Genomic DNA, 17,814 nt, shown 5'->3' with positions numbered 1-17,814 from the left:
TTTCTTCATCAGTTTTGGGGAAGAAGAGGACTGTTACAATCAAGCCTTAGAAATCCATTTGCATAGACACGATATGCATAAATGGATGATAAATTTAGATGGAGAAAATTCTTTCAGTGAAAAAAAAAACAAACAACAAAATGAGACTTTGAAGGATAGCTTTAACATTTGAGATGTTACAGTATAAGCTCTTCCAGGCAGAGATCACAATGCTGTTAGGCATTTCGATTCCCCCCCCCAGCACAGTTTGACAATGATTAATTTGCACTGCAGAACTAGAAATCATGAACAATTATAAGCTGTGGTTTTCCAAAGTGCTGCATATCTTCAGCACCTTTTATTTAAATGCAGATAAGGAGTCAAGCCTACAAGAAACCATATTATGGAAGTCAGATTTCCTTCAGCAAGAGAATACAGTTAAGTCTAAATGTTAGAAAATGTCATTCACTGCATCTGTCAGGATAACTAGAATGCAATGTTAACAGCTCTTCATACAACAGAGTGCATTTAATGCGATCATTAATATTTTAGACTGATTTTGAAACAGAGGAAAAAAGAAGGAACCAAGATGCATATGTAACAAAATTTATATTTCATGAACCTTAATTGCTGTAACTAGGGCACGGGGATTAAAGGCCTATGCCTAAGGCATCTGGTCCTGAGGACAACATATTACACAAGCATTTCAATTTTTGGTTTCAGAAATTAAGCTTTTTAACCCTTCCAATTCCAAAGAAAAGCTGAAACACAAAATATGAACAAATCCCATTTACATGGGATGCATTCCTAAAATTACTTATCTACCTAGAAAATGAATTTTGAAAATGAGTAACTGCTCTATTCAGCTTAGTTTTTTAATAGCATTTTCTGGGATTTACAGAACTTTACTTTATGAAAATTGCTGTAACAAAGGAACGAATGAAACTTGACCAAAATATTCACTGCCACGGTGAGCCCTGTGGCTGGTGTGTAACACCTGCAAACACATACACTTTCAGAGACATTTGCAAATCAAGGGTAGATTTGGCCCTCTTTAGCAGAGGTGTTTTCTCTGTATTTTTATATAAACTCACTGCAAACCTAACTTACTGAAAAATCCCTACCAACAAGTAGAAATTAAAAGTGTATGTATTGCTACTAGAGCTTCTTCCATTTTCACTATTTCAGTCATAATCTTCCTAACTGCTATGCTTTGCTTTGTAGCTGTCTAAAGTTGACTTCAAAGGGTGGCAAGTAGCACTCCCTCTTTCAAATCCCCTTGTTTAACTCCATTCATCTATTGTAAATTCAACTCAAACACAAGCATCAGTAAGAGCACAGCTGTGGCACTACTGTGGGTTAGCTCAGGTCAACAAAAATCAGTATCATTTACAACTTCTTACATTTTCCTAGATCGAAAAGCCTGACATACTCTGAAGGAGGCTGTATTTCTTCATATGCTTTTCTACTGACAAGTAGATATTTGGCACATTAGGTCAACCCTTTTAAATTAGCACAAGTAAATCAATTAAGTATACCAGGAAGTGTATCCATTTGTTTAAATGAGAACAGGTATCTACTCTTTCTGGTAATTTGCAGATTGCAGAATGGAAATATGTTAATTTTGCTACCAAAAGATCAATTATTTATCTACAGGTTGGTCTAGGATATGTTTCATTACAAGGGAGTGGATTCTGACCTGAACAAGATGTTTTACCTCATCACAATTTCAAATTCAATTTTCTTCATATTGCAGCAGAAAAAATTCACCTTGAATATTTCTTTTTAGGAGAAATTACTCTAAGCCACAGAATAGCATTATACAGAAACACAGCAGAAACTACTGGTTTGTTTTTTCAGAGGAAAAAAAAAAACACAAATCTAGGCAAAAATTATTTTGTGACATCAAGAGCTTTGGAAAATACACCTCCAAAAACATTTGGAAATGTATTTAACCCGAGTTCTCTTAGGAAACAAACTGCATTATAGCATGATTGTGTCAAAGTCATGCCAAAAGCATTCACAAGTAACATTTACTTTTCTATTTTCTCCTTCAGTTTAAAAAAAAAAAACCCAAAGCAACACATCAAAATGCTACAGGTATATTATTGCATAAAAGCTGCTACAATAATATTTATCCTCAAGTACGTACGATATGAGGCCCACCAGTAGAAATTTTCCTCTCATTGCCCATAAATCTCACCTAACTCTGCTCCATGGCTTCTATACAGATGCCTCCTTACGTCTCATTGTGCAGTTTCAGTTTCTGAAGCACCTCAGATGCATAATTCCAATGTTTAGCTAATGCTCTCCACTGGCTGCTAAGCTGTTATCATTAGCTACAGCTCCCTTTCATGATTTGGAAGCATTAACTTCATTCCAAATGATTAGGAAATGCTTGAAAAGAGTCATCTCTAATGATCCTCTGCAGGCATTCAGACCTAATTCTTCAAGATAACCTGAATGCCTGAAATCATAGAATCACAGAATAGTTAGGGTTGGAAAGGACCTTAAGATCACCTATTTCCAACCCTCCTTCCATGGGCAGGGACACCTTGCACTAAACCGTATCACCCAAGGCTTCGTCCAACCTGGCCTTGAACACCACCAGGAATGGAGCATTCACAACCCCCCAGGGCAACCCATTCCAGTGCCTCAGCACCCTAACAGGAAAGAATTTCCTCCTTATATCAAACCTAAAATTCCCCTGCTTAAGTTTGAACCCGTTACCCCTTGTCCTGTCACTACAGTCCCTAATGAATAGTCCATCCCCAGCATCCCTATAGCCCCCCTTCAGATACTGGAAGGCTGCTATGAGGTCTCCACGCAGCCTTCTCTTCTCCAGGCTGAACAGCCCCAACTTTCTCAGCCTATCTTCATACAGGAGGTGCTCCAGTCCCCTGATCATCCTCGTGGCCCTCCTCTGGACTTGTTCCAACAGTTCATGTCTTTTTTATGGTGAGGACACCAGAACTGCACACAGTACTCCAAGTGAGGTTTCAAAATGGTAGTACATAACCAATATCCTGTTTGGCCTTTAAGTCTTGGTCAAGTCTGTACTGTGCAATGGCTTATGGTCTAGAAATAGAGCCTTTGCACTAACATTTCTACTCTACCTTAAAAAAAAAATTGTTCCTACAACCTGCACAAAGGCCCACAGACCTTCCTCTACGGGACTATGAAGATACATGTTCCCTGTGCTGAGCTCTGAGATATTAATGGGTAAAATGTGCAACTTACTTAAGGCTAGGTATTACTGTTACTTAGTTGAAACGTCACATAAGCCTAGAGAGTAAGGGTTTTTCAATTTATTTTTTTCCTGTGGAAGAATACGCCTTTTATAAAATTTGGAGATGAGAAAACTCTGATGCCTTCTCAAAATCTGACAGTGATACACTGCACTAGAAAAGAAAATAGATGTTGTAGTAATCTAAAACTTCTCCCTACTTAAAACAAGGCTGTTGCATTTTGTGACATGCATTTGACAAATACAGCTAATTTCTGCATGTCTGGGTCAGAAATTTATATCCACACCTTCAGACCAGTAACCCTATTGTCCCATGGACTGTAACCAGCTTTCAGAATTCTTCTGACAGATAAGATGTGAATAATTGTACCTTTAACATCTTCAGTATCTCCTTTTATAAGTGAAACCATTCAAGACTTCAGATTTACTTTCTTTATACACAACAAAAATAAAATAACGTGGATACATGAACAAATCCCGACTGTAAAAAAAGACATTTCACAGAAGAATTCAATTAAATGTATCTTCCAAACAAAAGTAACAGTCTTAATAAAATATTAAAATAGACAGTGACCTTGCCTGAGCAAGAGGATTGGATGAAATGGCCTCCAGAGGTCACTGCCAACCTCAGCCATTCCATGTGAAACAAAACTGTTAAAAATTCTCATTCATTCTCACGTATTTTATACAGTGCTAGCAACTAACAACAGCTTTGACCATGATCACCTACATATCTAAATGGAGAATTTAACAAGAGTTTATAGTTGAAGCAGACAAAACAAAGAAGTAGTGGATGAAAGGAGATTATACTCATTTTACACACAGAAAAGTTAAGCTCAGGAAGCATGTTTCCTATTTCCACCAACAGCATTCACTACGCTGGCAGCATAAGGGGCCTTAATGCAGCTTTAAATTTAATTTATGTAGTGTACAGTGGGCTTAGTATAACTGAGAATAAGAACAGAATGAAGCGCTCAAGATTACAAATTACATCTCTGAAAAAGACTAAAATTTAACTCTACTCATATATAGTCCAACATGTAAGTACAAAGATTTCTGTCTTCTACAAAGTAGCCATTCCATTAACAGTGCAAAAAGCTCAAAAACCTTAACTGTAGTTTAAGATACAAGAAGGGCAGAAAATAAAAGGAAGTAAAGTGCAGTGTTCAAGGCCAGGATGGACAGAACCTTAGGTGACATGGTTTAGCGTGAGGGGGCGAGGGGGTTAGAACTAGATGATCTTAAGGTCCTTTCCAACCCTAACTATTCTATAATACTAAAATATTTCCTATTTTACTACCCTTCTTGTTACAACTGTGGAAAATTTACCTTCAAGCTTTGTTGTTAGAATGCTGCTTTTCTTCCATATACATACGTACGTATACACACATAAATGCTTTTCAAATGAAAGACCAACAGCAGCATTGTATTTCTCCTCACTCTCAAAAATTCTTCGTGTATTTGTATCTCTCTAAGTCTCGATCTTGTTAGGATTATCAGTAACAGTATACATGGATGAAGTTCTAAAAACTAACTTTGAGAATAATAATACCAAGCATCAAATTCAGTACTACATACAGAATTATAGCTTGATACATCTTTATTACCTCTCTGATACTCAGAAGTCAGTAAATATATTCTCAGATGAGAAATTTAAACCATCCCAGATGATAAACCTCAATCTCTCTTGGACAGTAGGTAAACACCTTGCAGTTTAAGAACAAGAAAGGCTAATGTAAGAGTAAAAATTCTCACTAACATAGTATTTGGCCTTGCATAATTGACAGATAAATAAGAATTATGTTAATTAAGAATAATATGAGAAGCTGAGGACCTTCAGTGCCTGCTACACGTCAGATCTCAAGGTATTTAGCAACTGAAAGGAGGATGCACTTATCAAGTACAGCTTGCTTTTTCTGTGCCAAGAAACCCCTGCTCTTTTTCTGTTCTTATAGGAAACTCCACATCCTGATGAGGTATTCATAGACAGAGTTTAAAAGTACAGTTTAAAGAATAAGAATAATTATCATTCAGAGAAAGTATTATTATTCTAACTGCATCAACAAAAAATACTTTCATCAGCAGAATAATTTCATTTGAAAGTACCTTATTATCATCATACTAATCCAGTGATTAATAATTTAGTATATCATCAGTTAAAATGGAACTTTTCTTCATTCTTAGTTAAGCCTCATTTTATTTTTTTAACATTCTCTCATCATACTTGGACTAGAAAATGCAGCTACTGTATCAAGGTAATTACTTTATCAAAGACTATATTCTCTAAAGGAAGATTGATAAACAAGAACAAAAAATAAAAACAATTATAATTCAGATTATATTTATCACAGTAATACCAAAAGGCCAACCACAAGCAGTCTCCACTTTCTAGGCACTGTACACAAGCAATAATTACTCCTTCAGAAAACACTTTTGTATTATTATTTTGTAAGATTCCATGTATTCTTTCCTCTTTGAAGGAAAAAGAAGCTTGCCTGAGAAAAGATAATATACCAGTTCACTCTGAGGGCAGGGGACCTCAGAGTAAGTGTCTAACAAAATTATTCCAGGAACAAAGAACAGAAAGTATTAGAAGTACTACAAACTTTCTGCTAAAAAGCAGTCCTAACTTGATTCTACATAGTGAAAAACTTTTGATATCAAACTTTGCTATTAATTCTTTCTGCAATGAACCGGCACTGTCTACCTCCTCTGACACAATGTATACAACATTTCCAAAGTTCAGTGCAGAAAAGCTGGAGAGGATGAGGACCAGTTTGGCTAATGAACAACAGAGAGAAAGATCTTTTAAGAGATGTACCACTTTCATTAATTATCTTCCTAATTTATGTGCATCTAAAGTGAACAGTAATTCCTGTGAGGCTTCATTTGCATGGTCTTGTAACCTCTCAGTATGATGGTAATGACACATTTCACACATTACAATTGTTAAAAAGCTGCAAAATATGGAAGACTTACTTTCTAGTGGAGCTCACTGAAAAGAAGTACATTTCATTAATACCTTACCGACCGCATTACTTTTTACCTTAATTTCTAAGTAGACTTCAGTATGGACATCAATCTTCAAAACTCCTCTGTTTTAGTGTCAGCTTTTCAAGAAAGACTCTGCCTATGCTGGTCAATAAGACTACTCCTGGAGTCAGTAGATACAATTCTCACACCAGCTGAAAATCTACTGTTTGAAAATCTCTTGACTTCTACCAGTTATAGTGATTTACTACCTGCACTAAACAATCACATATATTGACTTCTACCAGTTAGAGTGATTTACTAGCTGCACTAAACAATCACACATATTTTCTTCTCAGACACGATGTGTGGGGATGCTTCCTGAACAGTAAAAAAATACTAATGGAAAGAGAGCACTTATGTGACACAAAAGTGTTAGGATACTGCAAACTCCACTTTTCCTCAACTTTTCTAAGTATGCAATTTTGACCTACCATATACAAACTTGCTTCACAAGATTAAAAGGTTTCCTTCTTTAGCTTTGTTGACTTTGCTAAAGGCATTTCATGGTATCTAGATTGTAATTATGTATTTTAGCTTGGGGAAAAAAAATTAAAAAATCAGCTAAATGATGATTAAATACAATACACTGATATCTTTTTGAATCTTAGAAATGCATTGCAAATTGAAGAGATTAAAGCACAACACACAGAACATATACAATTATTATCTTTAATATAACAGATGTGAAAGTCTACAATATAAACTACCCACATTTTGCTTCAATAACACATTATTAAAGACCAGTGAGGGACATAATTTAGCATCTACACATATTAAAGTATTTTTACCTTCAACAAGAATATGTAATATAACTCAGTATGACTGCATGAGTATATTAACTACATCATGACATTTGTGAAAAGCTGTTCAAATAGCACATCTTTTACAGAGCCAAAAATAAAAGACAAACTGTCCAACGTCATGTGGACCCAAAACCCTTTATTTGTACTTTTTTTTTTGAGAGGGGTTTATTAAAAAAATTCCTCTTTAGTTCCTATCTAAAATGTGTTATCTGTACATAGTCATGTATATATAAATGTACAACTAACAACTGATTCACATATGCTGTTGCCTGAATATGTTGTTGCCAGGCAACCGCTATAAAGCATTTTGCACTGCTTGCAAAAATCTGAATGAATGATTCGAAGAGAGATTATTTCTAAAAAACTAGAAAGAAAACTCCCTACTGGAATTACATGCATAATTCCTTGTGTATTTCAAGGATTCATAGAGACTGCTCCATCTATAATTAACGATTTGAGAAAGCACAACTCCTTTGAGTAGGATTTGAAAGGCATTTTACAACAAGGAGATTCATGTTCTATGCATGTGGCTAATGCTCTTGCCTGGACTCTGAACCAAAGCCATCCAAGTCAATGGGTACCTTTAAATTGACTTTGGTGTCTTTTCATAGTCTTTAATGTCCATCTTAGGACAAAAATTACAGACTCCGAAATGAAGAAAAAAAAAAAAAAAAAACAAACCAGAAGGCCATCACCTTACAGGAGACACAAACTCTCAAAATTTTACCATCTCACAATACACAAGGGAAACAGATCAAGTTTACAAACACTTCTCTTTGTGTAATCTTCATACAGCTAAGGTGTAATCTCAGTTAATGCTAATGATATTACACACAAGAGTAAAAATAGAAGCAGCTATAATCCACTGATAACATGGATGTGATATGCCATCTGCAAAAGATAAACTATTTGTCCATTTAAATATGCACCATCCATTACAAAAATTAATAGAACTTTGGCTATCAGACCTCTTGAGAGTCAACAGATGGAAAAGCACATCAAGAAAAGCAACTGGGGAACACAGCAACTCCAAAGTGCTTACCACAAGCCTGACTCACAAATTCGCTTAAATACAAATATTAGCATTAAAAAAAAAAAAAAAAGAGTTGGACTTTTGTCCTTGTTTACAATGGCTGCCAGATATTCCTTTCCGTTTCCTGCCCAATATGCTTGATCAATATGAACTGGTCAAAAGCTCAGAATTACTGTTCTTTCCATAATGACCGAATTGGAAATCCATGTATTTTCCATTTAATTCCTCAAATCCATTCATGTAACTGTAGCTACAGAGAAGTCTTGAAAGCAGTAGTTTTTGGTATTTTAAATGATACTTTCTTTTGCTATTAAGTAGTAAATCTGACTAGCTGCTTAAATGGATTACAGTGAAATCCTTTTAATTCCATATCTCAGGGGGTCTTGAGCCAGCATAAAAAAGGAACTTCCTTACATAGAAAGAATTCTGTCAGTCTGGAACTTTACAAAAAATAAATTCATTATAGATAGGAATTTGGTTTCTGCAGTTCCATTTGAATCATTTTCACGCACTGAGATGTAACTCATAGTTTAGGTTATCTGCCAGGATGCAGTTATAAACTGCACTCTCAGTGCTTTCAAACAAGTTGAGCAGATTTCCCATAGGTAATAGCATAAAATAAACTATGGAAAAGATATCTATTCCAAGCTGCACTATTTTCTTGGGCTTTTTCATTTGTCTGTTTGTTTCTTAGAATATGCTACGGCAACTCAAAAGAAACAGATGAACCTTTACTCAGCCCTCTGATTTCATTGTGACCCACTTGCAAGGTTGCTGCCATCAACCACTTAACCTCAAACTCAGGACATTTTGCAGATCCCTTTGCTTTCTTCACCCTAAATATATACACAACATCAATTAAATGTTAGGATTTTATAATACACATACTGCACTACTCCAAAAGAAGCCAAGCTGCAATCAGAGGTTCATATTCATAGCTGATTGATGAAGACACAGTTGACAGCAGAAGAAGAAACACTATGTTCATTTCCAGAAAAGGTACCTGCAATGATCTAAAAGTGTAGTTAAGATAGGGGGGTAGTTATATGGTAAAACTTTTCATTTGGTGACTAAGAGCTACCTGTTACTTATTACTGAATCAAGACTGACTGACGGGTACAATTTTCTCTTCAGATAGCAGTATTAGAGTATAAGTCGAACCACTCGGGAAATAACTCTACTTAGTATGTGGAAACACAGAAAAATCAGTATTTATTCACCAACCTCGTGAAAACTTTTGATAGATAGGATTCTGCTCTGTGACCAAAGCATACAAAAAATAAATAAATAAATAAATACAAATACCCACACAGACGAAAAGATTATTACTTCAAAGGTTGATATGGGTCAAACCAAGACTATAGAAATGGCACAAAGCTCATTTTTAATTAGACTTCCTAATGTGACATCAAATTGTTTTTCATCTAAGGAACAGCACTTCAACAAGGCATGAAATCCTCACAGTTTATTTTATTAGGAGGCAACAAAGGGATTCCAATCTGTTACAAGAAAGTTTCACCCTACGAGCACAGCCAGCACAGTATAAAATTGTGTCATATGAATTTTAATGTGACACAAGTATGAAAGATTCCAAAAGAACAAAGGGAGTACAGTCCTGTTCTATGCTACACAAATGACCTCTTCTGATCTGAACAGCACACCACATTACAATCAAATTTATTTCAAAGGAGGGTCACACAGGTCAAATGTAATGGCTGCAAGAATGAGGTATTTCCTTTATACAGTATTAGGGAAAAAGCAAAATATCAAACAGCACAGGAATGCCAAGAGTACTGAAAAGAAAGGCATATCTAGGCTGCAAGGAAACAGATTTTAAAAAGATTTTTAATTACAATTATCCTCACCGACTACAATTTTTAGGTTTCAACAATACTTGTGGTATCTCGATGAAATGTCATGTATACATGCAAGACTGATTACTATATGGGCTTTAATATGTATTTAAAATTACAAGGCACCATAGACATGTTTTAAGTACAGCTCATGCTGAACAAAAGTAAGGAAATAAACTAAATGGTCTAACTGGGTGGATGTCTCTTCCTAGCCTGATAGCTCCATGGCAGAAACCATAATAATCCCAATGGAGGCAGATGTCAGATAACAACAGAGAGGCTGATAAAGCTCCTCATTTCGGCAAGCTGACTATCTGACCCTACATCAAAAGGAGCTACTTTAACAACCTAAAGATATCAGAAAAATGAAGTCTACTTGAACATACTGGACTGTCTGAACACATACAGGAGTCCATTAAGATGCAAATCCAATGGTAGATTTGATGATTATGGTGAAAAGGCTGCAAAATTCTCAATGATCAGGTATCACCTAAAAAAAGTAAGAGCAAACTATCACAGTATCTCTTGCCCTGCAGTCCCATCAAGACTTAAGTCTCATCTTTGACTTCAAATAACCTTTCTGAATAGAATCACTTACTGATAGCAAAATAGCTCTAAGTCCTAACTGTAGCTCAGGCTGAACATCTGTCCATCCTCCATGACTGATGACAGCACTCATGCATACTATTAAAACAATTTGCAGCTATGTGGGAAGTAGGTAGCCAGGGTAACAAATATTTAAAGAAAGGTACAGCTGTAATAAAGCAGAGGTAAATATCTTATACCTTTGGGAGGGAAATCATAAAGAGTTTGCATTTTACAAAGTACAAAATCAATAAAAGGAGGTAATAAGAAGACTTACAACTTGGGATTCTGAAAACAGAATTCTTGGAAAACTAAATTCTACCAGACCAAATTAAAGACTGTTACTGTTGGATTTTTTTTTTTTAAATAAAATTACATGCGCTATCTGATCTTGCTGTATGGTTTTATGTCACACAGATTTACCTGAAACTTAATACGTTGCATTATATTGAAGTATCTTCCATTTGATTCCCAGCCAGTGCTTCCTCAGTCATGAAACAAGACAGAGTAAAAGCTGCACTGGAAGAATTTTAGTAATGAGTTGGCTACCAGCCTAAAGGTTAGAATTACTTTTATTGCCCAAGTCTAGCACCAAAATTGGTATTAGTCACCTCAGCTCTCCAAGTTCTCATCAATCTACTTTTCAGGAGACATCGAAATATACAAAGAATGTATACTACTATGACCAACAAAAAAAAAAACAAACCACAAAAAAAAGCCAAACACCCCCCCTTCCCCCCCCAAAACAGCAATTTCCAGTGTATTAGAATGAAACATAATCAGCAAGAGGTACAATTCTATTTACATATTTCAAGATTATCTTAGCCTTCATTTCCAGAACCCATAGCTCTCCTCTCTCCTTTCAATGTTTTTGGAGGTTAAAAATATTCATTTGTTAACAGACATTTCTATCCCTGAAAACTGCTATATTCACCCACATTATGACAGCTCTAGTGCAATTCATTAAGGTTTGGATTTGGAGACAAACACAAGGGAAAAAAAAACCCCACAAACCTTTAATGTTTCACTTAGTGACTAAAAATTGCATTCATTTAAAAATTCAGTCACAAGAATCCAATTATCTATGGATATATACACACATATTCATACCTTTCAACCATCACACTCATCTGAATTTTGATGCTATTTTCTATAAAACATAATCCATTTTACATTGTACTTAACAGATTTATTCAGATGTGCATCCCTGTATGTCATATTTAAGCGTATATCACCACCTGCCTGGGGCTGTATAGTCTGATTGTTGCCCACACACACACCTCTTCAGTAGGAGAAAATTCTCCATTGATCCTGTCTGAATTGTTTCACTTCTGCTTAGTGTAGAAGTATGATAATCATTCTGACCATGAATAATATCCACTCAAAAAAATGGAGTTATATTTCCACCTCCTCAAAAAAATCAGATTGTCTCAAAATAAAATATCCAAGCTACTTAAGATATGCTGCAATGACATACCACTGTTTCCATAAATTCATTTTCACAACTCAGCAAGTATCATCCAACACTACTGTAATATGAACTCCCCATTTGTTGCATACACACTACACACACAGGTATATAAAAGTATTTGCATACAGAGAGATATGCATAGACATAATTTCACACTTAAATGACTCTGAGATACCTTCAAATACAGATTTGCAGATCAAATAGATTAACCCTGCTTTCAGCTACCAACATCAAGGTGATGGGACACCATCTCACTGCTTTGTGTTGGGCGCATCTAATAACACTGCTGAGCAAACTGATGAGCAAAGATTAAGCAGAGGACTGCTAAACTAAGGCTTAGAAATTGCTTCTTCAGATAGACTAATGATTGACTGATGCATGGAGTGACTCTAGGGATGCAAAATCATTAATAAGAGCATCCATTCTCTTTGAATTCACACCATCTCTCACACATTTGGAGCTGGCGCTATTAAGGGTTGGGACCAAACTCTTCTGTGCTCTTTTGGAATTAACAGCCCTGCTGAGGCACTGAAGTGGTCCAAAGGTCAGTTTATGATTAGTCTCCCACCATCGCGCACACTGTGTCTGCAAGCAAAGCACGGCATCTTGGGGGAAGGGAGAAGAGGGGAGGAGGAGGAGATAAATACTAGCACTGTGATAAACTCGCAGAGCACAACTTGGGAGGATGGGAGATTTCACATGGCCCCTGCTCTGTTAGGTTTTGAGGGAAGCAGGGAGAAGCAGTCCACCTTCCTGGAGGGGAGAGCACGCAGGGACCCAGTACTTCACCTGGAGAAAAAAACACGGGTGAACCCAAAGAACCGCTCCAAGCCCCAGCCAAGTTCAGTTTCTAGCTCACAGTGACCCTGGTCTCTTGGGATTATTGGCAACATCAGCAGCCTCAAGGATTCCAGCTCCCCTGAGTCTTCTCGTTCCCACACACACAAAGGGTAGGAGAAAGTCCGAACTGGTGAGTGCTGGGACTCTCTGAAGTTTAGAAAACACTGGCTCCTGAACGCTCTCTGCTCCGACTTCACTGCCTCTTCAAGGCTCGCTGCGCCCCAGCAAGGAAAGTGCCCGTGGTCAATCTGGTAACACGGTGTTACCTTCGGTCTCACTGAACATCCCAGTGGGTGCAGAAGCCAGCCACCCTCAGCCAAGAGTCGGCCACTAGTTTTGATCACTGCCAGCCTCTTCATCTGCCTTTCAGTCCAAGCAGCTCACACCCCCTTCCCTCCATCCCGGCCGCCCGTTCCGCTACAGGCTCCCCTTCCCCAGCACCCATGCCCTAGGGCACCAGCCCCCTACTCCACTTTTCTTAGTTACTAGTGGGCTGTTCTGGTACCAGCCTCCAATACTTTCAGACCTTGCCCTGATTGAAGACACCCCCTTCCCGAAACGAAAGGTGGATGGATGGAGAATCTGTGCACAAAGTTTTTTACAGATCCTGCCTGAGCCTTCCTCACCCACCCAAGCCCCAGCAGGGCGAGGGGCAGGCGGGGGTAAAGTCGCCCAAGGATAGGGTGTCTGCCCTGGCCTGAGCTGCGGGACTCGGGAGGACGCAGGGATGGGGCGATGCTTTCCGCTGACAGTGACCCTGGAAGGCGCTCGCTAAGAAAGAAGGGAGGAGCGACGCTTTCCCGGAGACGGAGAGGGGCGAAGCCGGCTCTCTCCGATGTGCAATGGCAGCGAATCCCCACCGACCCTCACAGAGACGGGAGCGAAGTCCGAACAGCAGGGGCGGCGGCAGCAGCAGCAGGTCGCCGCTCCCAGCGCTGGCGGCCCCAGGCCGGGGGACCACCGCCCCCAGGGCTGCCTCCCGAGCAGCCAGCGCCTCGCCCCCACCCCGGCCCCCACCCCGGCGAAGGGAGAGCTCACTTACCCCCAGCTTCCTGCTACGGATTTTCACGTAGCCCTGTTTGACTATATCGTTAAAGTTGGAGGCCATAGCCAGCGCTGCCTGCTTCCTCCGCTCCGCTCTTCTCGTCCTCCTTCGCCGCCGCCTCCTCCTCGTCCTCCTCTTCCCCCGGGCCCTCCTGGGTGCCGCCGACCGCCGGCTCCCGAGGCGCCTCTGGCATTCAGGCAGCGGCAGGCGCCGCGCTTCGCTCCGCGCTCTTCCCGCGGCTGCTCCGCCCTGCTCCGCCCCGCTCCGCACCTGGGACTGATTGCGACCGCTCCGCTCTTCCTCCGCCCGCCTGCTCTCTCGCTCCCTTTCCCCGCACCGCCGCCCTGCCCGCCGGCCCAGCCCGGCCCCACTCTGCTCCACCCGGCGGCGGCTTCGCTGCTGCCCGCGCCTACGGCCGGGGAGGCGGGCGGGGCGGCGGGCGGAGCGGAGAGTGGACACCGCCCCCGGCGCCGCCACCGCGGCGCCCGCCTGCAGCGGCGGCTCTGGCCGCGGCCGGGTATCGGGGGCTCCCTGGTGAGCCGGCGCCCGTGTCCCGATACCGGTGGGGTGAGTCCCCGCCGCGCCCGGGCAGGACGCGGAGCTGGGGCGAGATGTTCTCCTCGGGCTCTGCGGTTTTACCCACTTGTCTCCACTCTGACACTGGTGCAGACCCCTTGGGAAACACGGCCCAGGAGGACATCTTTCTGTGTGTGTATCCAGGAAGCCGAGCAGTAGACGCCCATCACCCAACGTTCAAACATTGTGTCAACACAACTAGCTCAATGAAACAAATACCTAAACTACAAAAGCAAAAGAAAAAAAAAAAGCGCACAAGTCTATCTGAACTTGAAAAATGAGGTGGCGCACATGGGCATTCTGCCCTCCGCAGTGATGACTGTGTCTTTAACTACTTAGGCTGCTTCTTGGGGTAGATCTAGCAAAAAAGAATGACTTCTGGAAAACACCAAAACAAAATAGGAAATGTTTAGAAGAGATTAGGAAGAACGAAAATAATTGGAATTGCTTTGTGTTTTCTCTAGTCATATGCAAAACAGGGATGGACAAGAATGAACCTAAATTGCTTGAGAAAGAAAAACTACAAATGTTTAGGATGGACGAGTGAATTTTTCTTGTTCTATAAAATTGTACTTCATAAATGCTTTCAGTGATTATTTTTATTATAAGCTTAATAAAAGCTTCATAAGCTCTTTTCCTAGATGTCTGCTTTCTACTGCACTATTGCCCTGAAGTTTTTTGAATCAGAATTTGCAGCATACGGTGTGCTACAGACTGGGGCAATGAAACATATTTCTATAGCTGTAAGTTTGTCAGATTCATTCCAGATTTTCAAAATCAATAGACAATATTCTTAGCAAATGGATTATGATGTTTCTTATAATTCAGTTGGTTTTGTGTATCCAAACTTCTGCAAATTAGAGTTTCTCCATAAAACTCTTCTGAACTTACATCTAGAGATTAATCTTGCAGCAAATAGAAAAGTTATAAACTAGAAAACTGATTACAGTGTTTGGGTGATAGAATTGTGAGGAAAAGCTTTGTATCTTCACTCCATATAACTACCTGGACTACTGCTTCCAGGAATCCTCAGCATTGGAAAGACACAGACCTATTAAAGCGGGTCCAGAGGCTGGACACAAAAATGATCAGAGGATGGAGCACTTCTTCCATGGAGAAAGGCTGAGAAAATTGGGGTTATTCAGCTGGATAAAAGAAGGCTCTGGGGAGACCTTACTGTGGTATTTCAATACTTGAAAGGGACCTACAAGAAAGACGGGACAAACATTTAAGCAGGGCATGTTGCAATAGGACAATGGGTAATGGTTTTAAATGAAAAGAAGGTACATCTAGACTAGGTATAAGGAAGAAATTTTTTACCATCATGGTGGTGAGACAGTGGAACAGGTTCCCCAGAGAGGTGGTAGGTATCCCACCCCCGGAAACAGTCAGGGTCAGACTGGATGGGACTCTGAGCAATCTCATCTAGTTGAAGATGACCTTTACTGCAGGGGGTTGAACTAGATAACTTTTGAAGGTCCCTTCCAACCCAAATCATTCTATGATTCTATATGGGGGAAATGGGAGATAAAAGAGGAAGCTTGCTGTTTCTGATTTCCAAAACACTTAACTGTGCTGAAAGTATTTTTGCTAGTCCACCATAAGCCAGCTATCACATCCTATTTAAAAACAAAACAAACAAAATCTCCAGAATCTTAATATTATCATCTGAAGTCTCTTGCATATTCATTGACTACTGTTGGCTTTGCATCCAAGTCTGATGGATATGAAATTATACCAGGTCAAGAAAAATCTCATTCCCCAGAATAATATTTTTTATTTTGTTTGTTCTGAATTTTTTGCCATGGTCAGTTACTAAATGAAGCAGATGAAAGCTTACCTGTCCTTTTATTTTCTCAGCTTAATTCCTGTTTATATGATTTTTGGAACATCTGCTAGGAGTAAGATTTCGTATTATTTTTATTCAAGCAAAAACTGCTATATAAGATATATAAGATATGATAATGAAAAGGAATAGAGAAAAATAGACAAAAATACTTATCTTATATCCAGTTGTGGCTTCCTAGGTATTTATACTATATGTTTATAAATACCTAGGTATTTATACATTACTATATAAATGTTAAAAGGATATTTTAACTTCTAACTTTTACTTTGGGCAGAATATTACTTCTTCCATAATTTCTGCTTTAACAACATGTCAAATCATAATATTCTGTAATTTTAGAGAGAAAACTGGGATATGCCTACAAGAAAATTCTTTCAAGGCACCTTACAACATATTAAACATAAGCTTTGTTCAAAATGAAACGAGTGATTGTTTAAGGTACAGAAAGCTCTTGAAGGATCAAAAAGGAGAGGAGCATTTCTTTTCAATTGCCAACCAGAAAAGTACATAATCCTATTCAATTAACTGACAAAAAGACATTTCCCTTACAGGTTAACCCTGAAAGATTTGCAGGTTTGTAGACCTGATTTTGCACACAGTCCCTCCCTCCTTTTCACCATCTCTCAGATACACAGAAATTGACTTGTGGGATCTGAGAAAAATTGTATGTGTTCTCAAATAGCAATAGAACTAATGGTATGATTTTTATTCATTTATTTATCTATTTATTTATTTTTCTATTTAATATTTCTAAGATTGTGCTGTACATTGTATGAAAGAGGCAGCAGTTTCAGAACATCTGACATTCCCAGGCATTTTTCAGTTCTTCAGTCTCTGCAGTAAGAGGTAACGAACAATGCAACAGAACTTGTTCTACCTCCCTAATATGCATGTCTTGTTGTCAGAACTCTACTGTTTGGAGAAATTTCTGCCAGAGAAATTGAAGAAGGTGACATATTTCCAAAGCTAATCAGCCATTTATTCTTGAGTATATTATTTTGCGATATAACATGCATGGAAAATGATTTTGATAGTACAGTTAAGCATATCTCTATTAGTAAGTTTCAATGGCTTTATCTCTATTATTTATTATTGCTTTTGTATATGTCTTTTAAATAAGTGCATGAATTGAATTATTATTATTTATTACCATAAAAATGCAATCAGAGGTAGCAAAATGTGTGTAAAGTGCAAAGCATTTTCATTCTACATTCTACAGAGTGTAAACTAGCCAGCCTGAGCTTATAAGATGATCAGTCTGGCATTTATTTTCAGCTTCTTTAGATAGCAGCAGTCAGAATGATCAAATATTCATTTGCTTATGGGTCCCATGGGCAGCTTGTGGTACAAATACATAGCAAGGCCACTCTGAATCACAGGAAGACAGCCAAACTGTCTTGTTACTTCCCCACAAAAATAGTTTTGTGTTCATAACATATTAATATACTGTATTTGCTGTGAAAAGTCATAATTTATGAAGAAAGATTCCCAAAGCAGTGG

General features: G+C 38.8%; 1 protein-coding gene across 1 annotated transcript in view; it reads right to left on the bottom strand.

Annotated features, from left to right (window-relative positions):
- DOK6 (docking protein 6) overlaps nucleotides 1-14,076 on the bottom strand; it is a 236,454-nt gene extending 222,378 nt beyond the window's left edge. The window contains exon 1 of the mRNA XM_061448884.1: nucleotides 13,887-14,076. Coding sequence (XP_061304868.1) covers nucleotides 13,887-13,952 — 66 coding nt within the window. The 5' untranslated portion in view covers nucleotides 13,953-14,076. The remainder of the gene's footprint in view (nucleotides 1-13,886) is intronic.
- Nucleotides 14,077-17,814: the final 3,738 nt, after the last annotated feature.

Source organism: Pezoporus flaviventris, unplaced genomic scaffold, assembly GCF_033815535.1.
Source record: "Pezoporus flaviventris isolate CSIRO_AGI_PZ_B2104156 unplaced genomic scaffold, CSIRO_AGI_Pfla_v1 ptg000007l, whole genome shotgun sequence".
Lineage (NCBI taxonomy): Eukaryota > Metazoa > Chordata > Aves > Psittaciformes > Psittacidae > Pezoporus > Pezoporus flaviventris.
The sequence above is the reverse complement of the archived record's forward strand: the minus strand, read 5'-3'. Positions and strand labels throughout refer to the sequence as shown.